The sequence below is a fragment of the Odontesthes bonariensis genome, chromosome 21 (genome assembly GCF_027942865.1).
Source record: "Odontesthes bonariensis isolate fOdoBon6 chromosome 21, fOdoBon6.hap1, whole genome shotgun sequence".
Classification (NCBI taxonomy): Eukaryota; Metazoa; Chordata; class Actinopteri; order Atheriniformes; family Atherinopsidae; genus Odontesthes; species Odontesthes bonariensis.
Genome location: NC_134526.1, coordinates 17,475,573 through 17,496,961, shown reverse-complemented (window position 1 = coordinate 17,496,961; position 21,389 = coordinate 17,475,573). Strand labels below are relative to the sequence as shown.

At 40.3% G+C, this 21,389-nt stretch overlaps 1 protein-coding gene across 1 annotated transcript; it reads right to left on the bottom strand.

Annotated features, from left to right (window-relative positions):
- Nucleotides 1–4,958: 4,958 nt before the first annotated feature.
- Nucleotides 4,959–21,389, bottom strand: cacng1b (calcium channel, voltage-dependent, gamma subunit 1b). The gene is made up of 4 exons (XM_075454371.1): nt 21,149–21,389; nt 7,747–7,821; nt 6,417–6,554; nt 4,959–6,099 (listed from the first exon to the last, which is right to left on the bottom strand). The coding sequence occupies exons 1-4, from the start codon at nt 21,387–21,389 to the stop codon at nt 5,867–5,869; spliced, it is 687 nt and encodes a 228-aa protein (XP_075310486.1). The 3' UTR covers nt 4,959–5,866.

Here is a 21,389-nt window from a genome sequence, read left to right as displayed (position 1 = left end):
TACATACTACATCAGCTCCTCTTCTGCTGCTTCCAGGCTCAAGTACAGTCAATAACACATACAGATGAAGCACCGGTAGTGCTTTGCACTCGTGTGCTGTGTTGAACTGCCCTATTACAGTTCTATCTCTTCTCAACAGTCACCACCGATCCAAGTCATTAGACAGCAGAGTGCCTGCTCAAGAGCTCACTGGAGAGGAAAGATAGAGAGAGAGCGAAGGAGAGAGGGAGTAGAGGAGGAGGAGAAAAGCGAGGAGAAGCAGATAAAAAGAGGGTGGCGATAAACCACTGCCTCACTGCCACCTGCAGAGGATAGAATCAAAGAGGGGAAAGTTGAAGAAGAGGGAAAAAAAGAGGAGAAGATTGTAGCCGACTCAGAAAACAAAGAAAAAGGCTGAGAAATGAAAGAGATTTAGAAGTGAACACGTAGAACAAAGTGTAGAGGCAATAAAAAAAAACAATTCAAGAAAAAGATCAGAAAAACAACGATGTGAGACAAGGAAGAAGAGAAAAAGTAGAGGCTATCTGGAAAGAGGAAAATTGGAAAGAGCAGAGTGTGGGCAGTAGAGAAAGACATAAAAAATGACATGATGAGGAGGGATAGAAAATGGCAGTGAGTCAGAAAGAGCGAGAGGCAGGGTTGAAGGAAAATACATCTAGTCACTATAAGAGAGTAAACTGCAGTAAAACTATGACCTCAAGCCGACTTGAGTGTTGGTGTTACTGTCTTCTTAAGGTGAAAAGGCTGTAGTTTGAACAAGCGTAGAGTAAAGAGTAATCTTGGCAAACACCGCTCTCTCTTATCTTCAGATTGTGGAGTGCAGTCACATGCTGCCAAACAGTAAGAAAGAGTGTCCCACGTCCAAAACATGCCAAAAGGCACTACACTTCTGCCAAGTGTTCGCATCAGTAGACAAACCGAGACATTTGGCAGACAATGTAACGTATTCGTGTATCGAGAGAAATTATCATCGGATAGATCAGAGTTCCCACTTCGAGTTAAAAAATTGGAGTCACAACTTGGATATTAAAATCTTAAACCTAATTGTTGTTGGCAGTATTGCGTATACAAACTTGAGTCGTTTGTTCATCACTGTTTACTGTGTTTTTCTTGTTAATGAGACATTTCTATTTTATGCACAGTAGAATAACATCTGTTATCTGGACAAGGCATGTTTTTCATATATAAAAGATAAGATAAGATAAGTGAAGATAAGATGGAGGCTCATGTTTTCTTTTAGTCACTCTTCTTTGCTTGCTCATGCCCATCTGCACTTTTTTAGGTTGCTATGTATATCTGGGTCTCTGATTTGCTGTCCTCGCTCCAGCCCAATCATTTTGGTTTCATTTTTCTTTTTTCTTTTTTTCCTCGCCTTTCCAGACAACTTGCGAGAAATGTAAGATTGTGATTTTAAACTTCTTTGCCAGCTCATGCTCTCCCCAAGGGACAAGGCTGAATGAAAAATGCTTGTTCTGTATTGTGGTGAGTAACAGCTTTGACAGCACTCAGTCAGAGGTCAGGGAAGGGACTGACGGCTTTACATTCATAGCAGTGACTCAAAGGACTGGACGATTTCTGCAAACATCAGCTTCCCTTATCAGTAAAAAGTTGGGAAGAGTTTTTCATCTCATAATCCAATATTCATATTGATGACAAAATAACAACTTTGTTCATTTTCCCGCAACATTTGGAGCGATATTGCAGTATTGATAAGTCATATAATCTAAAATATATACTAATATAATCACAGACTGTCACAGAATGTGTTTTTTAGTTGGTTTGACAAAATATCGACTTGTCTTGGATGTTTGAAGAAAAACAAAAAAAACCACAGCTTATCATTTCTTCCACAGGAGACTCGTAGGTCTTGGTTTATTTTCAGAAAACAACGTGTTCTCACCGTCTCCATCCATTTATACTACGTATGTGATGTCGAGTCAGTTTGACCTGAGAGTAATCATGTGTAAGAACTGTTGGTTAGAACAAGTCCCTCCTCTGTCTTCTTTCTACAATACTGTACCTCTGCTAGCTGTTAATGTGTCAGTTACCGTGTGTGTCCGGATCTGTGTTCCATTTGTTTTACAGCATGTTTCAAACCAAGACATCCTCCATGCCTCCATCACTCCCTTTTCCCAGCCCCATCCAATAAACCTTTGTTAACGGGATCATACACTGTTTGTCCATAAGCATTCATTTTTATCTTTTATAAGAAATTAAAAATCAACTCACTCTTCTCTGAGTCACAGCGCAAACAAGCACAGTCAAGGTTTTTAGCAAAATTCCAAGAGCTACAATCTACAGAGTGTGAAACTGCATATTGTACACGCAAACCCTGTGACGTCCATGAACTTGGGCAGCCTCTGAAGTAAATTCTAAGTCCGGGTACTGCAGTGTTTTATTCAGAGCGTGTTCAGAATGACTGACAAGTTCAGCAACGTTTTCATAATAATCACTGTTTTGGCATCGATATCAGTATGTGTTTTGGATAATTGAAATTAACAAATTAAAAAGTGAAAAGCAACATATTGGCAAGGCAAAAGGAGCAGGAGGCAGCAAACGTCATCACTCGAACAGCACAAATTCTACTAGAGTTGTGTATATTAATTAATGAGCTCATCTCGAACACTTTGCACTGTACAGGAAAGCTGGCAGGGCTGCACAAAGTCCAGTCTGACCGATTTGGACAATTGCTTCATCACATTCACCTCCTCCGGGGAATGTTCTGGAAATTTAAGGGCTGCAGTGAACATTTCATCCACAGACAGCCTGTCTGCTCTCACATATTTTGTCCATATTTGACCCTTTTTAGAGGTGTGAAACTACTAAATGTCTTTGGGATCTTGCACAGCAATATTTCTCTTTTTTTCCCCTTTTAACAAGAATCACATGTTTTATTTGTCCTTACACATAGGGCTTGCACAGTGTGGTCTGATGCATTTCATAAATCTATCCATTGTGTTAATTGACACTTTGAATATTCTAATATTTTAAAAAGGACATTGTATATTTATATATATATTTCTTCTTCCTGCTGTGCTCCTCTCGCTTGTCAAACACATGTTTCCCACAGGTTAACGCCACATTTTCTTCACAGCTTCAACTTACAATAAAAAAAATGTAGAAATATGAATAAATAGTCTCTGGTTAGTTTCCTTGAACAAAATCACAGTCTAAACTTTATCCTTTGTCTTGCTATACGTAGCCTTCTTACCATTTCTCCAAAATGTCTTTAAATGTCCTATCTTGGAATTCCTTGTAATCCTTTGAATTTTTTTCTGTGTCTCTCTAGTGGTCAAACAACTCTCAAAAAGCATTACACAGATGTGAAAAGACATAGAAGATCTACCCTGTTTGGAAAACTTCAATGCTTCAAAGCTTTGGAATCAGTGTGCAAATTCTGTTGACATAATGTGACATATTATGTGATATATTTGTGTATAAATACATAGATATATATGGGTTTAAAGCAGCAACAAATAAAACAAAACCCAGAGGAATTTCCAGGGATAAAAAAGATGATATTGTATAAAGCATATTCATGTTGTATATTGGTCTGCTCTCTGGCTGAGCTGTTCCCATAACTTAAAGGTAAAGGTCTCATGAATGATTAAGGAGGCTCTGTGCATCTATTACATCCAATCCTGAGAGGCCTTGACATGCTGTGTGTAAGGTCTCTAGAGCATTTCCAAGAGGTTTGTCTGTCATTTGAACCGCATTTTCTGGTTGAGAGACTCCCCTGAACTGTATATGAGAGTATTGTGTAATGACATGAAGGTATTTGAATGCTTGATAATAAAAAATACTTGAAATGTGCCTGGTTAAATGAGCTTCGGCTCTCAATCTCAGTATGTAAACATACCAAATGATGATATGGGGGAAAGACCTTGTTTGATTGAGGTTAAAATGATTTCAACAGTATCTGAAGTGGCTGGCACTGGCTTATTCGTGTTATTCGTCGAGGAATTCATATAAATTCATTTAAAACACAGTAAAAGCTTTGTTTTATTATTTTGGAAAAAGACAACCATTGCAATATCAGAGCATTTATAAATGTAGAATACAAACGATGTTCATAGAATTACTAAATTTATTGAGTCTTACACAAAAATCTGTATTTTTCAGATGGTATCATGAAATAGCAAATAGGTAAAAGCAGAAGAAATATTTTCCCTTCTAATAATATTTTATTTATTTATTATTTAATGGACAGCTCTCTAACTTGACAACAACCCTGCCGCTAACCTTTTTGGCTGTCATTCAGTTCTAAAAAAATGGCACTTGAAAAGCATGAAATGTGTAGACATGATATGCGAAATGTGCTTGAAGTTGCATGCTATTTATATGCAATCCCATGACATTAATTAACTCAACAGGCCAGCAGCTTCTCGTTATGATGGCAGCAATCTCATGATCTTTGCACTGTATTTGAGCAAAAATGAAGATACAGAAGATGCAAGAAAAAAAAAAAACTATTAATCATCCCTTTACTTGGAAATGTTCCACTAAGAAGTTACTAAATGTAATGTTACTGTCATAATCATTTACGCATCTTTAATTTCACTTCACCTGCACTCGCTGAATAACTGCAGGGCCACTATGACTCACTGAAAAATGATACCTTAGAAGGAGAAAATATCTATAACAGCTGTACAAAATCTACTGTCTAAATGAGGTTTGTATCAAACTGCAACATTACCACGGAACACGCTTCAGGCTTTAAAGTACCATTTTAAAATCAATACAATACTTACGCACAAAAAAAAATCATAAAATCAGAGCTGTAAAGAAAAACAGGTGCAGCATAATATTCACAATATAAAATTTTTCTAAAAGTCAAATCTCTTATCAAACGTTGAAGAAAATGTGACGGGATAAAACAAAGTTATATATACATACATACTTGCAGATTACAATTTAAATACAAAATTTAGAATTTGCTCTCATTTCTTTTCATTTATTTGTTGCTGATTTTGTTGCTAACACAAGCTCTTTGACTTTCTTAAACTATTGTACAAATTCAATAAAACTTCTTAATGTTTAATGCATGATGTTTAAGGCTTAAGCAGCTCTTTGCAGGCATACAGTTTGCTTCCTCCCATGTCAAACTGACATAAAAATGTCACAATATTTGTGTATTGTAATGTGGAAATAGTAAGTGATTATGAACAATTGGGAGACTGTCCTGCTCCCTGCAATGTTTCTATGGGTTGTTTGTTCATGCAGGCAGATAGGACCTAAAATTATGCTCAAAGAAGATGTGACCACTCATAGTCGTGAGAGCAATTGAATGTGAAGTGTAAAACTGGTGTCCATGAGGGTTAAAGTCACATTGTAAAAGGAATGTGTTTTAACGCTAAATGTGATCATTTGTGTAGATAATGTTGTTATCTACACCCCAACTAGAGAGTGGTGTTAGTGATTGTGTTGGTTTTGATCTTGCAACACAACTCGTAAAAGATAACCTTTAACCACTCATTTCCTTTTGTAAGGGACCTCTTCACAAACATTCTGCAGAAAAAGTATTGTGTGTGGAGAGATCTTTGTTTTCTTGGTTTGTTTTACCTTCACATGTGATATGGCGACTGAAAATGATCAAATCTTGTTGACATTAGAAGAAATCATTAAATGAATTTAGGAAATGCACAATGTCATCATCATGCTAATTATAGAATACAAAATGGCTTCTTTCGGAGCAGTTTTAGTTGCAGTTCTTCATTCTTAACAGATTCCTAATGTATTCTACATACTTTATTTCCTCCCTTCAACTTGTGATTTACCGGACAGGTAGTTAAAGGGCTAGATCATACAAAACCTCTTAATTTTTGTTTTGTTTTTTTAAAAGATATGCCTGTTGAATCACCTTTGGCTAATCTAAGGTGTCAGGCTCCGCGTCCATGCAGGTTTCCCAGGGGTTACGAGGCATGTGGGGCATGGAGATAAGAAGCAGGGCAACCCCACTGAGGATGAGCAACGTGAAGGCGGCACAAGCGCAGGTAAAAGACCAGGAGTAGTGGTATTCAATCCAGATGGTCTCATCACTGGCGATCATTCGCTTGACAGACTGACGCATGACCTCAACAGAAATGATGATGCAAAGGCCTGTGTGCCAAAACAAAACAAACGGCTTGTAATAAACTTTCCAAAGCAGACAGTTCATTTGCATTAATGCAATTAACAGCAGAAGAAACTTTTATTTTGACTTCCTCACACTTAGCGCTGGGCTGGATGAGACTTAAACAACTCGAAAAAGATCTGTGAAAAATCAACTTTGTCAATTCTAAATTAGTTGCATAAATCTTTTTTATTATGAAGCAAAAAGATATGTGAGAAAATGACCATGTGACACTTTATTTCAAGCTGAGCTGTCAAATAAGAAGCAAAAGTGTCTGTGATTGTCCTTGTCTGCAATATCTGACCTGCAAAGGCGAAGAACATCCCAGCAGGCCGTAGCAGGTAGTCCCGCCCCTTCCCAAAGGAGAAGATGACACACAGGGTACCCAAGATCATAAAGAACAGACTGAAGATGGCGATGGCTGCTGCTGAAATGTTATACTCTGGGCAGAGAGGAGAAATTACGAAGAATTACAAAACAGAATGAATAACAAGAAAAGGTAAACAAAGGGAAATATTGAGAGAAAAGAAAACTGAGGGGTCAAGAGATGGCAAATACAAACGTGGAGGAACAGATGGGGAGCTTGCAGTATCGCTCAGATAATAACTGTTTTGATACAGCACTTAACCAGTCATGATACAGATAATTAACCTTTCAATTAGCACTCACTTTAAAAACAACAGTCATTTATCCAAACCAGCATTACTGCCATTTGCATGACAGATAAGATGCTGAAGGTTTATGACAAGATGATGAGAACATGTCTCCGTCTTCCCATCCCCTCCCTTTTTGTGTGGTTTCGAGATAAAGATAATCTCGTCTTTGCTTCTCTGTAACACGCCAGCTATGATAAAAATTACCATCAAAGATCCTTTTCCACTTCACCACACCAACTCTGAAATAATGCCAAGGGTAAATTAACCTCTCACACGCTCACGTCTTCATTTAGTTCATACTTATACTTCATGCTAGTGCAATATACCATTTTTGTCCTCGTACCTCCTGTTATACCCATTTTTAAAATTTTGCAACATTAAATGCACATTATCCCATGTACCAATGGTGAATCCAAACACAACTTCGCATGCTGGAGGCTGAAGGATGAGAAATAAATAAATATGGGACCAAAATGGGACTGACCTAAAGGTGAAAAAACAAAAACAATAAAATCAAAGATCATTGCACATTGTGATGATTATAATAAATGTGAGCTGCAAAATGTTTTTCATTTCATAAATGCACATACTTAATCTGTGTGAAACGTAAGGTTCAGTAGTTGTTGGGAATGTACTTACAAAAAAAAATTTACTTTGCTGATCCTGTCTGTACACCGTTCTGTCCTCACAATATATGTACAATATCATAAGTGACTACTAAAGGTACAGAAGGGTACAGAAGGGGACATCAGTGTACGTCATTGTTGATTTATCTAAGGCAATAATCAGTAATTGCCTGCTTTCATGAGTGTCTGGCAGTGTTCTCCAATGGTTTGGTGTCTCAAAGCTGAAAGCATCAACCAGTCTCCATAGAAACAGAAGAGCTGTTTCCTGGAAATATGTTTGCTTCTGTTTCTGCAGGTACAGTCGTTTTGCTGTGGTAAGCTCATGTCTGAGTGACTGTGAGGCGACACCCACCTTTCTGGGTCTTGACTTCAAAAACTTCAGCTTCCTCTCCCGATGTGAAGTGTTTGAAGTAGGAGCAGTTTTTTGCTGCAGAGTAAAAGGCAGGAAGGGCAACAGGAGAATGAGAAAGAGACAGAATGAAAGAGATAAAAAAAAGGAGGGGCAGAAAAAAAATCTGTCAGGTCGTGTCTGTTTCTCTGCGCCACCAAACATTTTTCTGGAGTGCAAAATCTCAGTGAATCCCATTAACTAGCTGAAAAATTACACCTACAATAATGAGACACGTAGCTAATGCTTTATCATGTACTTTCAGTGCAAATTCTTAATTTGTGTTTTGCTATTGGCAAATCAGTAGTTGTATTAAATGCATCCATTACCTTCAGCAGCCTATTGTTTGCTTAACAAAATTATTGTTTCCATTTTCTATTTTTTTATCAAGGTCTGGGTCATAAGGGAAGGAGTTTAAGCAGAGATGATCAGACCTCCGTCTTATCCTCCAGGCCAATTCCTCAAGTTTTTTTTCTGAGAAGACACCAAGACATAACCAAGCCAGTAAAGTGACATAACCACTACACTACCAGTGTAGGAAATGCCCGAAATACCCCACCTGGTAGGCATGTGAGAGGTATCCTTGACCATTGTCTAAACTATCTTATCTGGCTCCCTTCAATGCAAAGAAACAGTAGCAGCTCCTTTGACTGAGATTTAGTTTTTCCTTTTTCGAAAGGCCAGACTTGACTGAAGAAAACTCATTTCCACCACTTGACTCCACTTTTTTTTTTTTTTCAGTCTCTACCCACAGTGACCAAAGGTGGGGGTAGGAACATAGATTGGACAGTAAATCATCAGCTTTGCCATTGGGTTCAGCTTTCTCTTCACAACATGTAAAAAGTAAATCTCCACTCTTCCCTTACTTAGGAACAGGAGCCCAAATACTTTAGTCCTCCACTTGTGGCAACAATTGATAATCATCCAAAAACATAAATCGTTTTTCTTTGGCTTAATGCAGTGGCCTCAGGTTTAATTCCAGCTGCCACACCCTCAATTAAAACCCACTCCAGTTCAGTGATACCAACACGACCACACCATCTGCTTAAAGTAAAAATGCTTTTAAAAGAATTATGAACAAAACCAGTGGTTCAAGCAGAGTTCAGCATCCACCAAAAAATGTGTTTTAACTTGCTACAATCCAAACCAAGCTCTCTCTCTCTGGTTGTAGAGGGAACAAATGACCCGCAGCAGCAAGGTCGTTAGTCCATAAAACTGTCGCGCTCCTTGCAGTACACCTCTAAAAATCTGGCTGTATTATTTTTACTGTGTCAACACACAATAAGCAAAACCACTGAAACTTGCAGTATCCTTGCTCAAGAGCTATTCCAGTGACAAACAGCCACAAAGAAACCATCACTGCACAGGATGAATCCCCCCAGCTGACTGATGTAAAACCCTCCTGGGGATTCTGAAAAGTGAGAATTCCTTGAATTTAAGATTAAGATTAAGATCCGATTTATTGGTCATGCATACAGACAAAATTTGTCCTCTGCTTTAAACCCATCCAGGTTGGCACCTTTTGACACACACGCACAGGGTCACACACTCAGAGACAGATGCCAACCTGGAGCGGTGGGCAGCCATTCAGCACCCAGGAAGTATGGGGGTACATTGCCTTGCTCAAGGGCACCTCGGCCATGACAAGGAGGTAGACTGACACCCCTCCAGCTTTCAGTTCCAACAATTGTTTTTTGAGTGGCGAGAGTGGGAATCAAACCACCAACCTTCTGGTTATTAGACGACTGACTCTAACCACTGAGCCACGGCCGATTTGTAACAGAAAGTTCTGAAAGTTTTTAATCTTTTAAAGTTTTAATACACAAAAAAAAGATTGATCAAGACAGAAAACATCATTCTGTACTTTCCTCATTTCAAAACGCAGTTATTGGTTTCTCTTTTTCTCTTCTCTTGATCACAGTCTAACTAACACTCCCTCTACATCAAAGCAGTATTCTGTGATTGGCCATCATCTCAAAATAGAGTCCTTAAAGGTAGGGTAGGAGATCCTGGATTTTGAGTCCAGCGAAGCTGCATTTTGAAAATACACAGGTAAAAAGTCCCAACCCTTTTCTTCACTTTCTTCCCGAAGGCACGCCTCTAGAGTACATGAACGCGCACGAGCACGAAGGTGCACGAGCGCTGTTCTGACAGCAAGCATCGATCGTTGCCGTATTTAGTATTTAGTATTTAGTTTATTCTAACTATACGTTTAATAATGCTAGGTGCTAGCCAAGCTGGCTCTAGTTTAGCTTCCTGCCAAGCTTCTGGACGTGTAATTCGTTCACGGAGCAGGGTACGCGTACGGGGGAGGGGGGGGGGTGGGGGTAGGGGGGGGGGGGGGGGGGGGGAGGGGGGGGGGAGGGGGGGGGGGGGGGGAGGAGGGGGGGGGGAGGAGCAGATTGCAGTTTGATAGACGGCATCAGAATCCAATCATTGTGATACTGTTTTTCCTAGATTGTACGTTCTAGAGGCCACTAAAACTTTTCATATTTGTGTCAAAACCTTTAATTAATTGGTTGCAATGGGGGTGTGAAGAGTATTTCAAGCAATATGTAAAAAAATGTTCCAGAAAAAGATCCCCTACCCCGCCTTTAAATCCTTAACTGTTCTCCAAGTTGCCTGTTTTGACTCCACAGAAATGAGTCTGCACCATTTCTTTACGGAAATTCTAAACTTTTTCACTTGCTTGTTCAACCTTTGCTCCTTTGACCACAATCTTTGGTGAGGCCTCGTCGCTGTGGAGAAATAATGCTGGGAAGCAGCCATTTCGCACTCATCTATCTATCTATTTGCTGTCTCCAAAGGCAGCTGGGCAGAGAAGGAGGAGTGAGAAGGACCTAAAAGCCAAGTGAGTGTTCTTACTTTCCTCGCCTTGATATCTTTTCTTGTTGAGATTAAACCCATAAAGTAGACAGGTGCCCTCCCGGTCCACACAGGGACAGACAGTGTTTGTGTGTCGGTGTCTGTGTGTACGCACAAACACTGGCTACGTGACTGTGTGTATGTGTGCACCAGGCAACAGAGGAGCTGTTTGTTACCCAGGATGAGAAAAAATCACTAAAGAGGTAACCTAGCAACAGACTGCTGCAGGTCTTGGCTAGTCCTATCTATTTACACATGTAAAAGCACATATCAAGAAGACTGTGTGCATACATGTGTGTGCGTATGTACATGGATGTGAGTGTGTGAGAAGGGATTAAAACATTGGTGATAGAGTGAATAGGAGGCAGACACAGTGCAGCTGATCTGAAAATAGATTATTTTCATTAGTTTTCTTTCATATTGTGTCTTTACCTCTGGGGCCAAGCTAATCTGAGCTAATATGTGTTTGGGTGTTGCTGTAAGATTTTCTCCAGTCTCTATGAAAACATAACTATTATCTGCCTGCTGCACAAAGATAAGACTAAAAGACCTTTGCATTATACAGGGAAGCTTCAAAAGGCTAAGCCATTATTTATTTTTCTTGATCCACGTGAATTAAGAAGGATAATGGAGAAAACAGTAAAAGTTACTATTGCTATGTCTGTAAATGTCTCCATTCTTGCATTGGTAGAAGTGGAGGTTTGCTTTGATAGAACATAGAAATACAGAAAAGCAGCCATCTCATTTCCAATTGAGTGTAGACTTTTTGTCCTCAGCTCTAGCTCATTATAACCCCCAAAAAACAGACTGGTTAAAAAACGTCATTCCAGCCAAAATTTCAATATTTACAGTAGATCTAATTTGAATTAGGTCCAACTACAGCTAATGTCTCAAAGGTGTACAATGTTGATCCCATTATAAACATAGAGCTTACAGCAATATTATCTGGGAAACAGGTTCTATACCCTCAAATATTTTGTATTATTGCGACAGGTTTTAAAATCTAACCCACCATATATGATATAATATAAGATATAACATCTCCCATGCCTTTGGATATGAGAATGTTACTCCACTTCTGATCATTTATAGTTGGAGCCCCATGCATGCCATTTTAGCATTTAGAGAAATCTAAAGCTTCACAGTGCCAGTCCAGGAAAAAGGTGCAGGCAAATTTAATTAACTTACAGGGTGGGAGCTGTAAGAAATTAATTTGCATATTCACAGGCCGAAACATTTTTTGAGGAAAAGGCTTCGAGATCCATCCGTGAAAAAAAACTTCATAATGTTACAGCAGGGTTGACTCCAAATCTAGGCATTCAGGAGTCACGATTCCATCCAGTGATGGAACAAAAGACTTTTAAAAACTTTAAAAACAAACAAACAAAACAGAAGACACAGTAGATGCAGGACATCATTTAATGAATTAATCGAAAATGACAATCTGAACAAACTAAATTCAAACGAGTCAGAAAGAACAAAAAGAGGAACTGAACAGGCCCAATAGGGAGTAGTTGGGATGGAAGCTGAGAAGAAGGAAACTAGGTATTTTAGGTAGAGATGTGGATGCAAATCACAAGACTCGGACTTTGGTCAAACTTTTATGACTTCAGACCTGACAAAATTAAAGACTCTGTCCATACTAACATGGATATTTTGCAGAACAAAATCTTTTTGTCTACGTTTGCACCTATGATCCACATGTGATTGATGCTTTCAGTCAGAAAAATTTAGATTTTTTTATCCACGTGCAATGGACAAGTTGAGAGACTTGAGACCTACTTTGCCCCACCTTTAGGAGAAGGCAAAATCCCAGCAAAACAAAACCTTAGACTAAAAACAAAAAAAAAAAGTCTAAACTAAAGAAAGGATAAAGAAGTTAAAATAAAACCAGTACATGTTGGTGCTAACATGGCTGCAGGATCATATCCCCGACTCCAGCGTCTCTCTGCCGGGCTTCCTGACTGTACGAGCAGATCGAGATTTAAAGAGTAGCAGGAAAAGGAAAGGGGGTGGATTGGCAGTGCTTGTCAACAACAGATGGTGTCATCCAGGACATGTTACTGTGAAGAGTCGTCTCTGCAGTCCTGACATTGAACTATTGGCAGTAAGTTTTCGTCCATATTATTTGCCAAGAGAGTTCACCAGTGTTGTTTTGGTGGCTGTTTACATTCCACCCTCAGCTGTTGCCGACACTGCATGTGATGTCATTAGTTCCGTTGTTGCTCAGATACAGACACAACACCCCAATTCTTTTGTGGCCATATCTGGTGATTTTAATCATGCCTCACTCTCTGCTACACTGCCAACTTTTCAACAGTTTGTCAGCTGCTCTACCAGAGAAAACAAGACATTAGATTTGTTTTACACAAATGTCAAGGATTTATACATTTCCAAATCAAGACCTCCCCTGGGTAAATCAGATCACAACCTTGTTTTTCTCTGTTTAGCATACAAACCCCTTGTCCAGAGACTATCTGTCACAAAAAAGACTGTTAGAAAGTGGTCACAGGAAGCTGAAGAAGCCTTACAGGGTTGTTTTGATGCAACCGATTGGATTTCTCTTTGTAAGCCACATGGAGAGGACATTAATGCCATGACTGAGTGTGTGACTGACTATATAAACTTCTGTGTGGACAACACCATCCCCACCAGAACAGTGAGATGCTTCCCTAATGGCAAATCCTGGATCACCAGTGAGCTAAAGGAACTATTGAACAAGAAAAAAAGAGCCTTTAGGGAGCGAGACAGGGAGTTACTGAGGAGTATACAGAAGCAGCTCAAAGTCAAGATCAGAGAGAGCAAGGAGGTGTATAGAAAGAAGCTTGAGAGTAAACTGCAGAGGAACAATATCAGAGATGTGTGGTCAGGAATGAAGAATATCACAGGCCTCAAGCAGAGGGAGGATCGGATGGATGGAAGTCTGGACAGAGCAAATGAGCTGAACACATTCTTCAACAGGTTCAGTTCAGGAACAAGCTCACCATCCTCCCCTCCTGTTCTCAGCCAAAGAGACATCCCACCCTCCTCTGACCCACAGCTTTCCTGTAACATCTCCAACTCCACCTCAGTCATGGATTCTTCTGCTTCCACTAGTTTGTCTTCAACCCAATCAGGAGATGCTGCTGTCCCCTTTGCCCCCCCCCCCCCCCCCCTCCCACTTTTCTGTTTCTAGAAGTCAGGTGAAGAGGCAGTTGGAGAGACTGAACCGGAACAAGGCTGCAGGTCCAGATGGTGTCAGCCCCCGAGTCCTGAAGGCCTGTGCAGAGCAGCTCTGTGGGATTCTGCAACACCTTTTCAACCTTAGCTTGACCCAAGAGAAGGTACCACTGTTGTGGAAGACATCCTGTCTGGTTCCGGTACCAAAGAAAACTCATCCTTCAGACATCAATGACTACAGACCTGTTGCACTGACATCCCACATCATGAAGGTCCTGGAGAGACTTCTGTTGACCCACCTGTGTAAGCAAACCAGCACATATCAGGACCCCCTGCAGTTTGCTTATCGCATGGAGTTGGAGTTGAAGACGCTATCATACACCTGCTTCAACAAACCAACTGTCATCTGGACAAAGCAAGCAGCACTGTGAGGATCATGTTCTTTGATTTCTCCGGTGCATTTAACACAATTCAGCCTGATCTGCTTCGTCTGAAACTCCAGAAGACTCAGGTGGAGGCCTCAACAATCACCTGGATTAATGACTACCTGACAAACAGACCACAGTTTGTCAGACTAAAGAATTGTGTGTCTAACCAGGTGATCAGCAGCACAGGAGCACCACAGGGGACTGTACTCTCTCCATTCCTTTTCACTCTGTACACTTCAGACTTCCAGTACAAGTCAGACTCCTGTCATCTACAGAAATATTCAGATGACTCTGCAGTTGTCGGGTGTATCAGAGATGGACAAGAAGCTGAGTACAGAGAGCTGGTGGACCGCTTTGTGGCATGGTGTGGGAACAATCATCTCATCTTGAATGTTAACAAAACAAAGGAGATGATTGTAGATTTCAGGAGAAACAGGGTCAGCTCAAACCCTGTTTCCATCATGGGAGAAGAAGTGGAGGTGGTTGAGGAATATAAATACCTTGGTGTTCATGTGGACAACAGACTGGACTGGAGACACAACAGTGAAGCCATCAACAAGAAAGGACAGAGCAGACTGTACTTCTTGAGGAAGCTAAGGTCCTTCAAGGTTTGCAACAAGATGTTGCAGATCTTCTACAAGTCTGTTGTTGAGAGCGTCATTTCCTCTTGCGTCATCTGTTGGGGCAGCAGCATCAGAACCAGGGACCTAAAAAGATTCAACAACCTGATAAAGAGGGCTGGTTCTGTTCTGGGGATGACTGTGGAACCTCTGGAGACAATAATGCAAAGAAGGATTTTGCATAAAATCAAGAGAATTATGGACAACCCTGAACATCCTCTCCGTGAGACTGTTATCGGAAAACAGAGTCTCTTCAGTCAAAGGCTTCTTCAGTTTGGATGCAAAACGGACCGCTACAGGAAATCATTCCTGCCCACAGCCATCCGCATCTATAATAACTCCTTGATTTAATTGAGCTACATCAACATTTAATTTCCCTCTGGGATAAATAAAGTATTTTTGATTTGATTTGATTTGATTTTAAAACATACAGAAGATAAGGAGGGCAGATGCACCAGTGCTGATTTATCCAAAAGATTTGAACATTTTGCTGTGTTTTCATCACTTTTACAGTATTGTCCAAAGGTTTTATATTGTATTGGTTGAGTTTACTGTTTACTTTTGTCATTTCTTATTTCTTCTTTTTTTCCTCAGCATTTCGACACGATAAAAACTCAAATTTTATGATAAAGCGTACGATCATGATCATGACTCCAAATAGCGAATGACCACTGAGGAGGAGAACATCTGGGTGCGTATCATCGACCTTGCAGTCAGGCTAATGGGGAGATTTAGTTCCAGGGGGAGGGTGATTAGAGCGAAGTATTGCCTGTCATTTTAGTTTCACCTCTTCCTATTAAACTGCTGGCCTCTCTCTTTGATGTGCAGCTCCTAATTGACCATTTTCCTGACTCTCTACTCTTCACCAGTCACTATTTCTCTTCCTCTCTTTCAACTCAACTTTTCCTTTTATGTCAATATTCTTTTGGTTTTCCTTAGCCTTGCACGTTGTTGTTTCATCTAGAGGACTGTCACAGAATATAGCTTTTTTTTTTAGGTTAATGTGCGTGAGAGGGTTCTTTTTCTAGCCGCACAGCATGACCAACTAGTTCAGGGTCAGTGTGAATGAGATGCATGGTGGCGGTATTTGAATGGCTATTCCACCAGGAGCTCTGATAACTAGGACACAACAGCACAGGGGAGACCTCGCTTCCCACAAGATCCTGCATGCACGCATGTCTTTGTCTTTGTTATGACAAAACAGTAAGATTTGAACGTGATCGTCATATGGACATCTCATTCTGGAAGTGCAGCCGTTCTCTTGAATACATATATTGTTTCATGAGTATTGTTTAGTCACACTTTTAAGTGAGTCAATCAGATTCTGAAGCTGTAAGTTGTTTCATCCGTGGCCATTTCAACCGTCTCACTTCCACAATTTTTTGGCTCCCTACAGGAATCCGGTACACTAATAAGGAAAATAACTGGGTGACGAGAAAGTGAAAGAGGTGGTTCAAGGTGAGATCATTGCTTTTGAGTGCATGAATTGGGGGCATCACCAAGGCATTGTGCTACTGAAAAAAACAAAAGAGGAAGATATTACATGTGAGGAGGTGCTCTGGGGGGTAATTTCTTTCTACTGCACTCTGGAAAACATGATGCTTAACCACTTGGAAGCTCTAAAACATCTCGATAATAAACTACTGTCCCTCGCCTCTTCGTGCACTTATGTGTTGGAGCACGCACATGCACGCAAAAGCTTCATTTATGCTCTTTATTTCCCAGCCGTGCATGATGTGATCCATAAAGGGTTGGTTTGATTTTTTACAGCACTCAAGCTGTCATGCGTCATTTGTGGGAAGCAAATTTCAAAAGTCTTTTGGGTTTACTGATTTGCTGCTGTTGATGTACACCCCCATCGCAAAAGCAGTCTCACAGTGAGATATGAAAAGGTGTTTTTGTACTCTCCTCTTGACAATGAACTCCCTGCCTTGTTTCAGAAAATGCTAATTTGTGTTATTTAGTCCAATCACTGTTGCTAACTCGGGGATATGGTTCATCAAGGATGTAATCCGTTATAGTGCTCTCACCATAACTCTGTTACTTTTTTACGAAATACATTTTTTAACATATTACATTGGGAAGCGGATAAAGTAACTGTAGCGTGGTGGTGCTGGTTAATAAGCCATCCTGTTCAGCTCTAGTTTCAGACACCCTATTAAAGCTCTGTCCCTACAGAGCCCCACAGGCCCTTGCATCCTGCGATAAAAATATCACTCATGAGTGTAGTTTTCATATTTGACATCTGTGTTTTGCTGCATGATCTAATGAATCTAAAATTTGTAGAAAATGACATTAACTTGCCAGCTACACCAGATGAGGTACAGTTAACCTATTTCAGGTATAGACAAATCTATGTGAACAATCAAAATAGCCCCTCTGTGTATACCATGTCAATTGGTGTTTATTCCTGTGGATGCCTGCCTTTCAAACACTGCCACCTTAAATTAAACAGACAAGTACAACTGTACTGGACACGAGAAATCACAAATAAAGTGTGTGATCTGATCTTCTTTATTCATTCAGCTTCCAACAACACTCTATCAGGCAGTATCAAGCAAATTGTGGTTGGCAGGTAGTGTCTGCTATTCTCTCCTGACCTTCAGAGTTACCCAAAAGCTTCCAGCTTTTAGATACATTTATCTAGCTGGTGGATAAGAGCATGCCTCACTTTCTGAGAGCAGTCACCCGCTTGCGCCCCAGGCTCTGCATTTCAGTTTTGGGGTCTGTGTGTAATTAAGTTAGACGTAGTTATTACATACAGCAGTTCAGTCTCGTATAATTCCGTGTAACTATTACGAAAGAAAGTCTGTATTTTGAAGCTCAAGGATGTGGCGGTGGAGTTACACACCTGAATGTCATCCAATTTACAATTCATCTGATCCTTTTATAATACGATTTATTGTACCTTTCTTTTGTCTTCACTCACCATTTTGTAAGGTTTAGGCATCACACAGATTAGAAAGATCATAATATACACAGTTTGCCGCCTAGTGCTGTGCCTAAGAGAATGCACTTTGTTGTAAATGGATGGAAACCACTTCAGCCACAAACTGGAGGCCATCTTTTTTGTCTAGTCATATGTTTATATGCCCATAGAGTATTGCACCAATACAGCAATTTTTATGCATGGGAAAAAAAACAAGTGAGGATGTTGCCTGTCACGTTTGTAGCCATGTTCGACAGACTGTTTATACAATCTCTATGTTTTATAACTGGCTACCCATCTGTGTAATACCTTTTCAATTATCTGTTGAAAATCAAGAGTTTCTTAATAGTTTGATTGTCTACACAGTCAAGCGAGTAGTATGTTAGCTTGTTTGCAAGTTTATTTGTTCAACTTCCTGGCACATGGTGCAGTCTCTTAGAAATTCAAAAACACAGCCAGTAAACAACCTCCAGGCAAATTCAGACCATAAAAAAAAAAGAAGGAGACATATGGGAGATCACAGATATTCTCAGAGGAACGAATGGAGTGTGCGGTGCTTTCCATACGTAGACAGAGGTATGTGGAAATTAGGTGTGAAAACAGAATCTCACACAACTCTTGGCACATGTTAGAAAATGTCCACCTGGCTTGTTGGGTGAGAAGTCTCACCCCAACTGCAAAAGACGAAGATGGTGTGAAGGAAAATAAAATACATTACTCTGAAAATTGTCCCGGGAGACATAAAAAAAAAAATCATGTCCATGGATAAAAGGATTTTAATATTTTACCTTTTTAAATGTTATTGTGAGACTGTGAGGCATAAGGAAAACTGGTCCAGGTAGGAAGCAGAGGAACAAACTTAGCATGAACAAACAAAGACAAACGACCTGACGAGCTGTGTAGGAAGCACACAGACTAATTATACAAAGGATATCAAGTAACAGGTGAAACTAATCACGGCAGGAAAAGCAATTACACAAACAGGAAAGCATACAAAGTGAGGCATCAAATCTAACAGTGACATGCAGGGGAAGTAACTTCTTAGAATAAAACACCAAAAAAAGTCTTAAATTTAATCCTGCCTGTTTCAGATTGTGACACAGGCAGTTGAATCTTGAATGGGGTTAGATATTGTATTTCCTGGAAATACTTTTGAGGAACAACCACGCAAAAGATGAGAAGACATTCAAATATGGTTAAAAATGGATTGATTTTCAATCAGTGGGACCACATTGACTGAATGTCACTTTTACTGGAATTTGCAGAAAGAAAAAGGAAAAAGGTTCTAACAGGTAGGGTGCTTAGCATCTCACAGCGTCACCCATATCTTTATTACTAAGCTAACCAGCCAAAAATCTTCATCTCTTCACACCAAAGGGGTATACAGCTGGTGTAAAATGGGAAGAGGACACATCCTGTCTTCAGAACAGTCGAGGCACCAATCCCTGTGTGTGTGTTAAATCACTACAATAAACATAATAGCTTGTATTAGGAATACATCACCCAATTTTCTACCGAAATACATTGAAATTCCAGGAAAGTGCTCACAGGACTATTTCCTTTGCTGAGCTGCAATTGTGTGTCTGACAGCTGCAGCCTTTTCTTCATACATTCCACAGGTTACCAACCTGTCCAGAGAAAATATAAAAAGAAGAAATCGTATCTTTGCTCCCATTCTTATGACAGGTAGCTGTCACACTTCCTATTCATTTGCCTCTATGTCTATTCTGTCTTATTCATGATACAAGAAACATTACACAGAGTCTTCTGACTGAAAGACCTGTTCTCCCTGAATCTTTCGACTCTCCACAAGTGCTCCACATCTCCCACATGCATTCCTGCCCACATGCACCTTTCTGCTCTCTTCCCCCATTCACTGTCATTCCTCCCAAGTCTCCCAGGTGTACTCTAACTCATGTGCTGGAGCAGGAAGCCACACTTCATTAAAGCCTGCACTGATCCTGAGGTGCAGGAGCCGGAGGCAAAGTCAATGACAATGAAATCTCTCTGTTAGGCTGCAAGGCACGCACATACAGCCAGGCGGCCAGGAGACCTGGTTTACCCAAGGGCTGGATTTGCTCAGAGAGAGAGCTTGTAATTAAAGCTACATGGCTATTTAAAAAGAAAGTGCCTTTAGAATGCAAGATCTAATGATTTTGACTTTCCTTTTGCAAAACTTACTGTTTAAAAATTTAAAATTAACCTAAAGATTAACTTTATACTTGAAAGGATCAGCCTCTACTTTCCTCTCTTAATCTTAATTAAGTGAGTTTCCACAGTTTCACAATTATTATTTTTTTTTTACAAAAACAAGGCTTACCAGTGCAATGTGGAAGTCTTTATTGCCCCTGGCTTGATAATAGCCAGTTGCAAACTAGCTTTGATGTAACGTGTAAAGCAGCTCTCCTGTTGTGGAAGTTTAAAATCCTCCTATGATCCTACATTTGGGCACATACAGATTCAGACTTTATGCAAACAAATGATCGAAGACACGCTTTCATCTGACAGATAGAGGACATTTGTGTTTTGGTTAACTGTGCGGTGTAAGAGCAACATTCCTCCATTACACACTTGACTTCAGCTACTCTAGTGTGCTTAATGCGCAGTGTGTTCAGTGGCTTCCTCTGTAGAAGATAATGACAGTTCAGAGGCTGGCCATAGAGCTGTGAAGCATTTAGTCCAAACACACACCAACATATGTGCCGGCATGTGCCGTGTGTGAGGGGAGAAAATGGAGGAAGGGACAGACACACAGATGGCAAAAGGCTCGCCGACATTGTTGCACAGTCGCACTGTCACTTAAGCCTCAGACTAAAAACATTCTATGACTTCTGTCCCTCCACTGACACAGTCCTGTCAAATATTTTTAGATGTTAAAGTACAGAAATTTGGATATTTGTTGCTCTAGAATTAAAAAGATTTCACTTTATTTAATAAAAACCTGACTAAACCACCTCTGCCACTTTTTTTGGTTTGTTACCCTTAAAGTAGTTCTGTTACACAAGAACTGCAAGGATAACAATGCTGTAATTCTCTTCTTAATGAGGACATTTAAAAGATTAAGGATTTCATCCGCCTGTTTCTAAAGATTCATAATCAGAACTATGGTGTTTATCAGTTTTTACTGGTTCCAGTAAAAGTGGCAAAAGAAAAGGAAAACCATCCCTGATGATACAACCAGAAAAACTGTAAATCACCTACAACACAAATTCTCTTGATAAGTACAGTCGTTTGGCCAAAAGATTTAAACTCCATCAGCATGCAGAGGTGAGCCAACATCTTGGCATGAAACTTAATTTTGAGAACAAATTTTCATCTTACAACAGGTTTTCCTTCGCCAGCTGTAGGATCAAGAGGCTCCATACCTCCTGGTAGACTGATGGGGCCGCATCCTTTGCCCTGAGGGTCCTCCTCCACTATGAAGATGCTCTTCTTGCAGAGCCTCCAGAGGCCAAAGTGGGCGGCCTCGCAGGTGGCGTTGAGCTTCTCCACCCGTGGGCTGAGGACAGCCCAGTGGTCGGTCACCACCGCTGCCAGCATGGCCGACATGCCAACGACGATCACCACGGACGTGATCTTGACCTTGGTCGCCTGCTCTTCAAACAT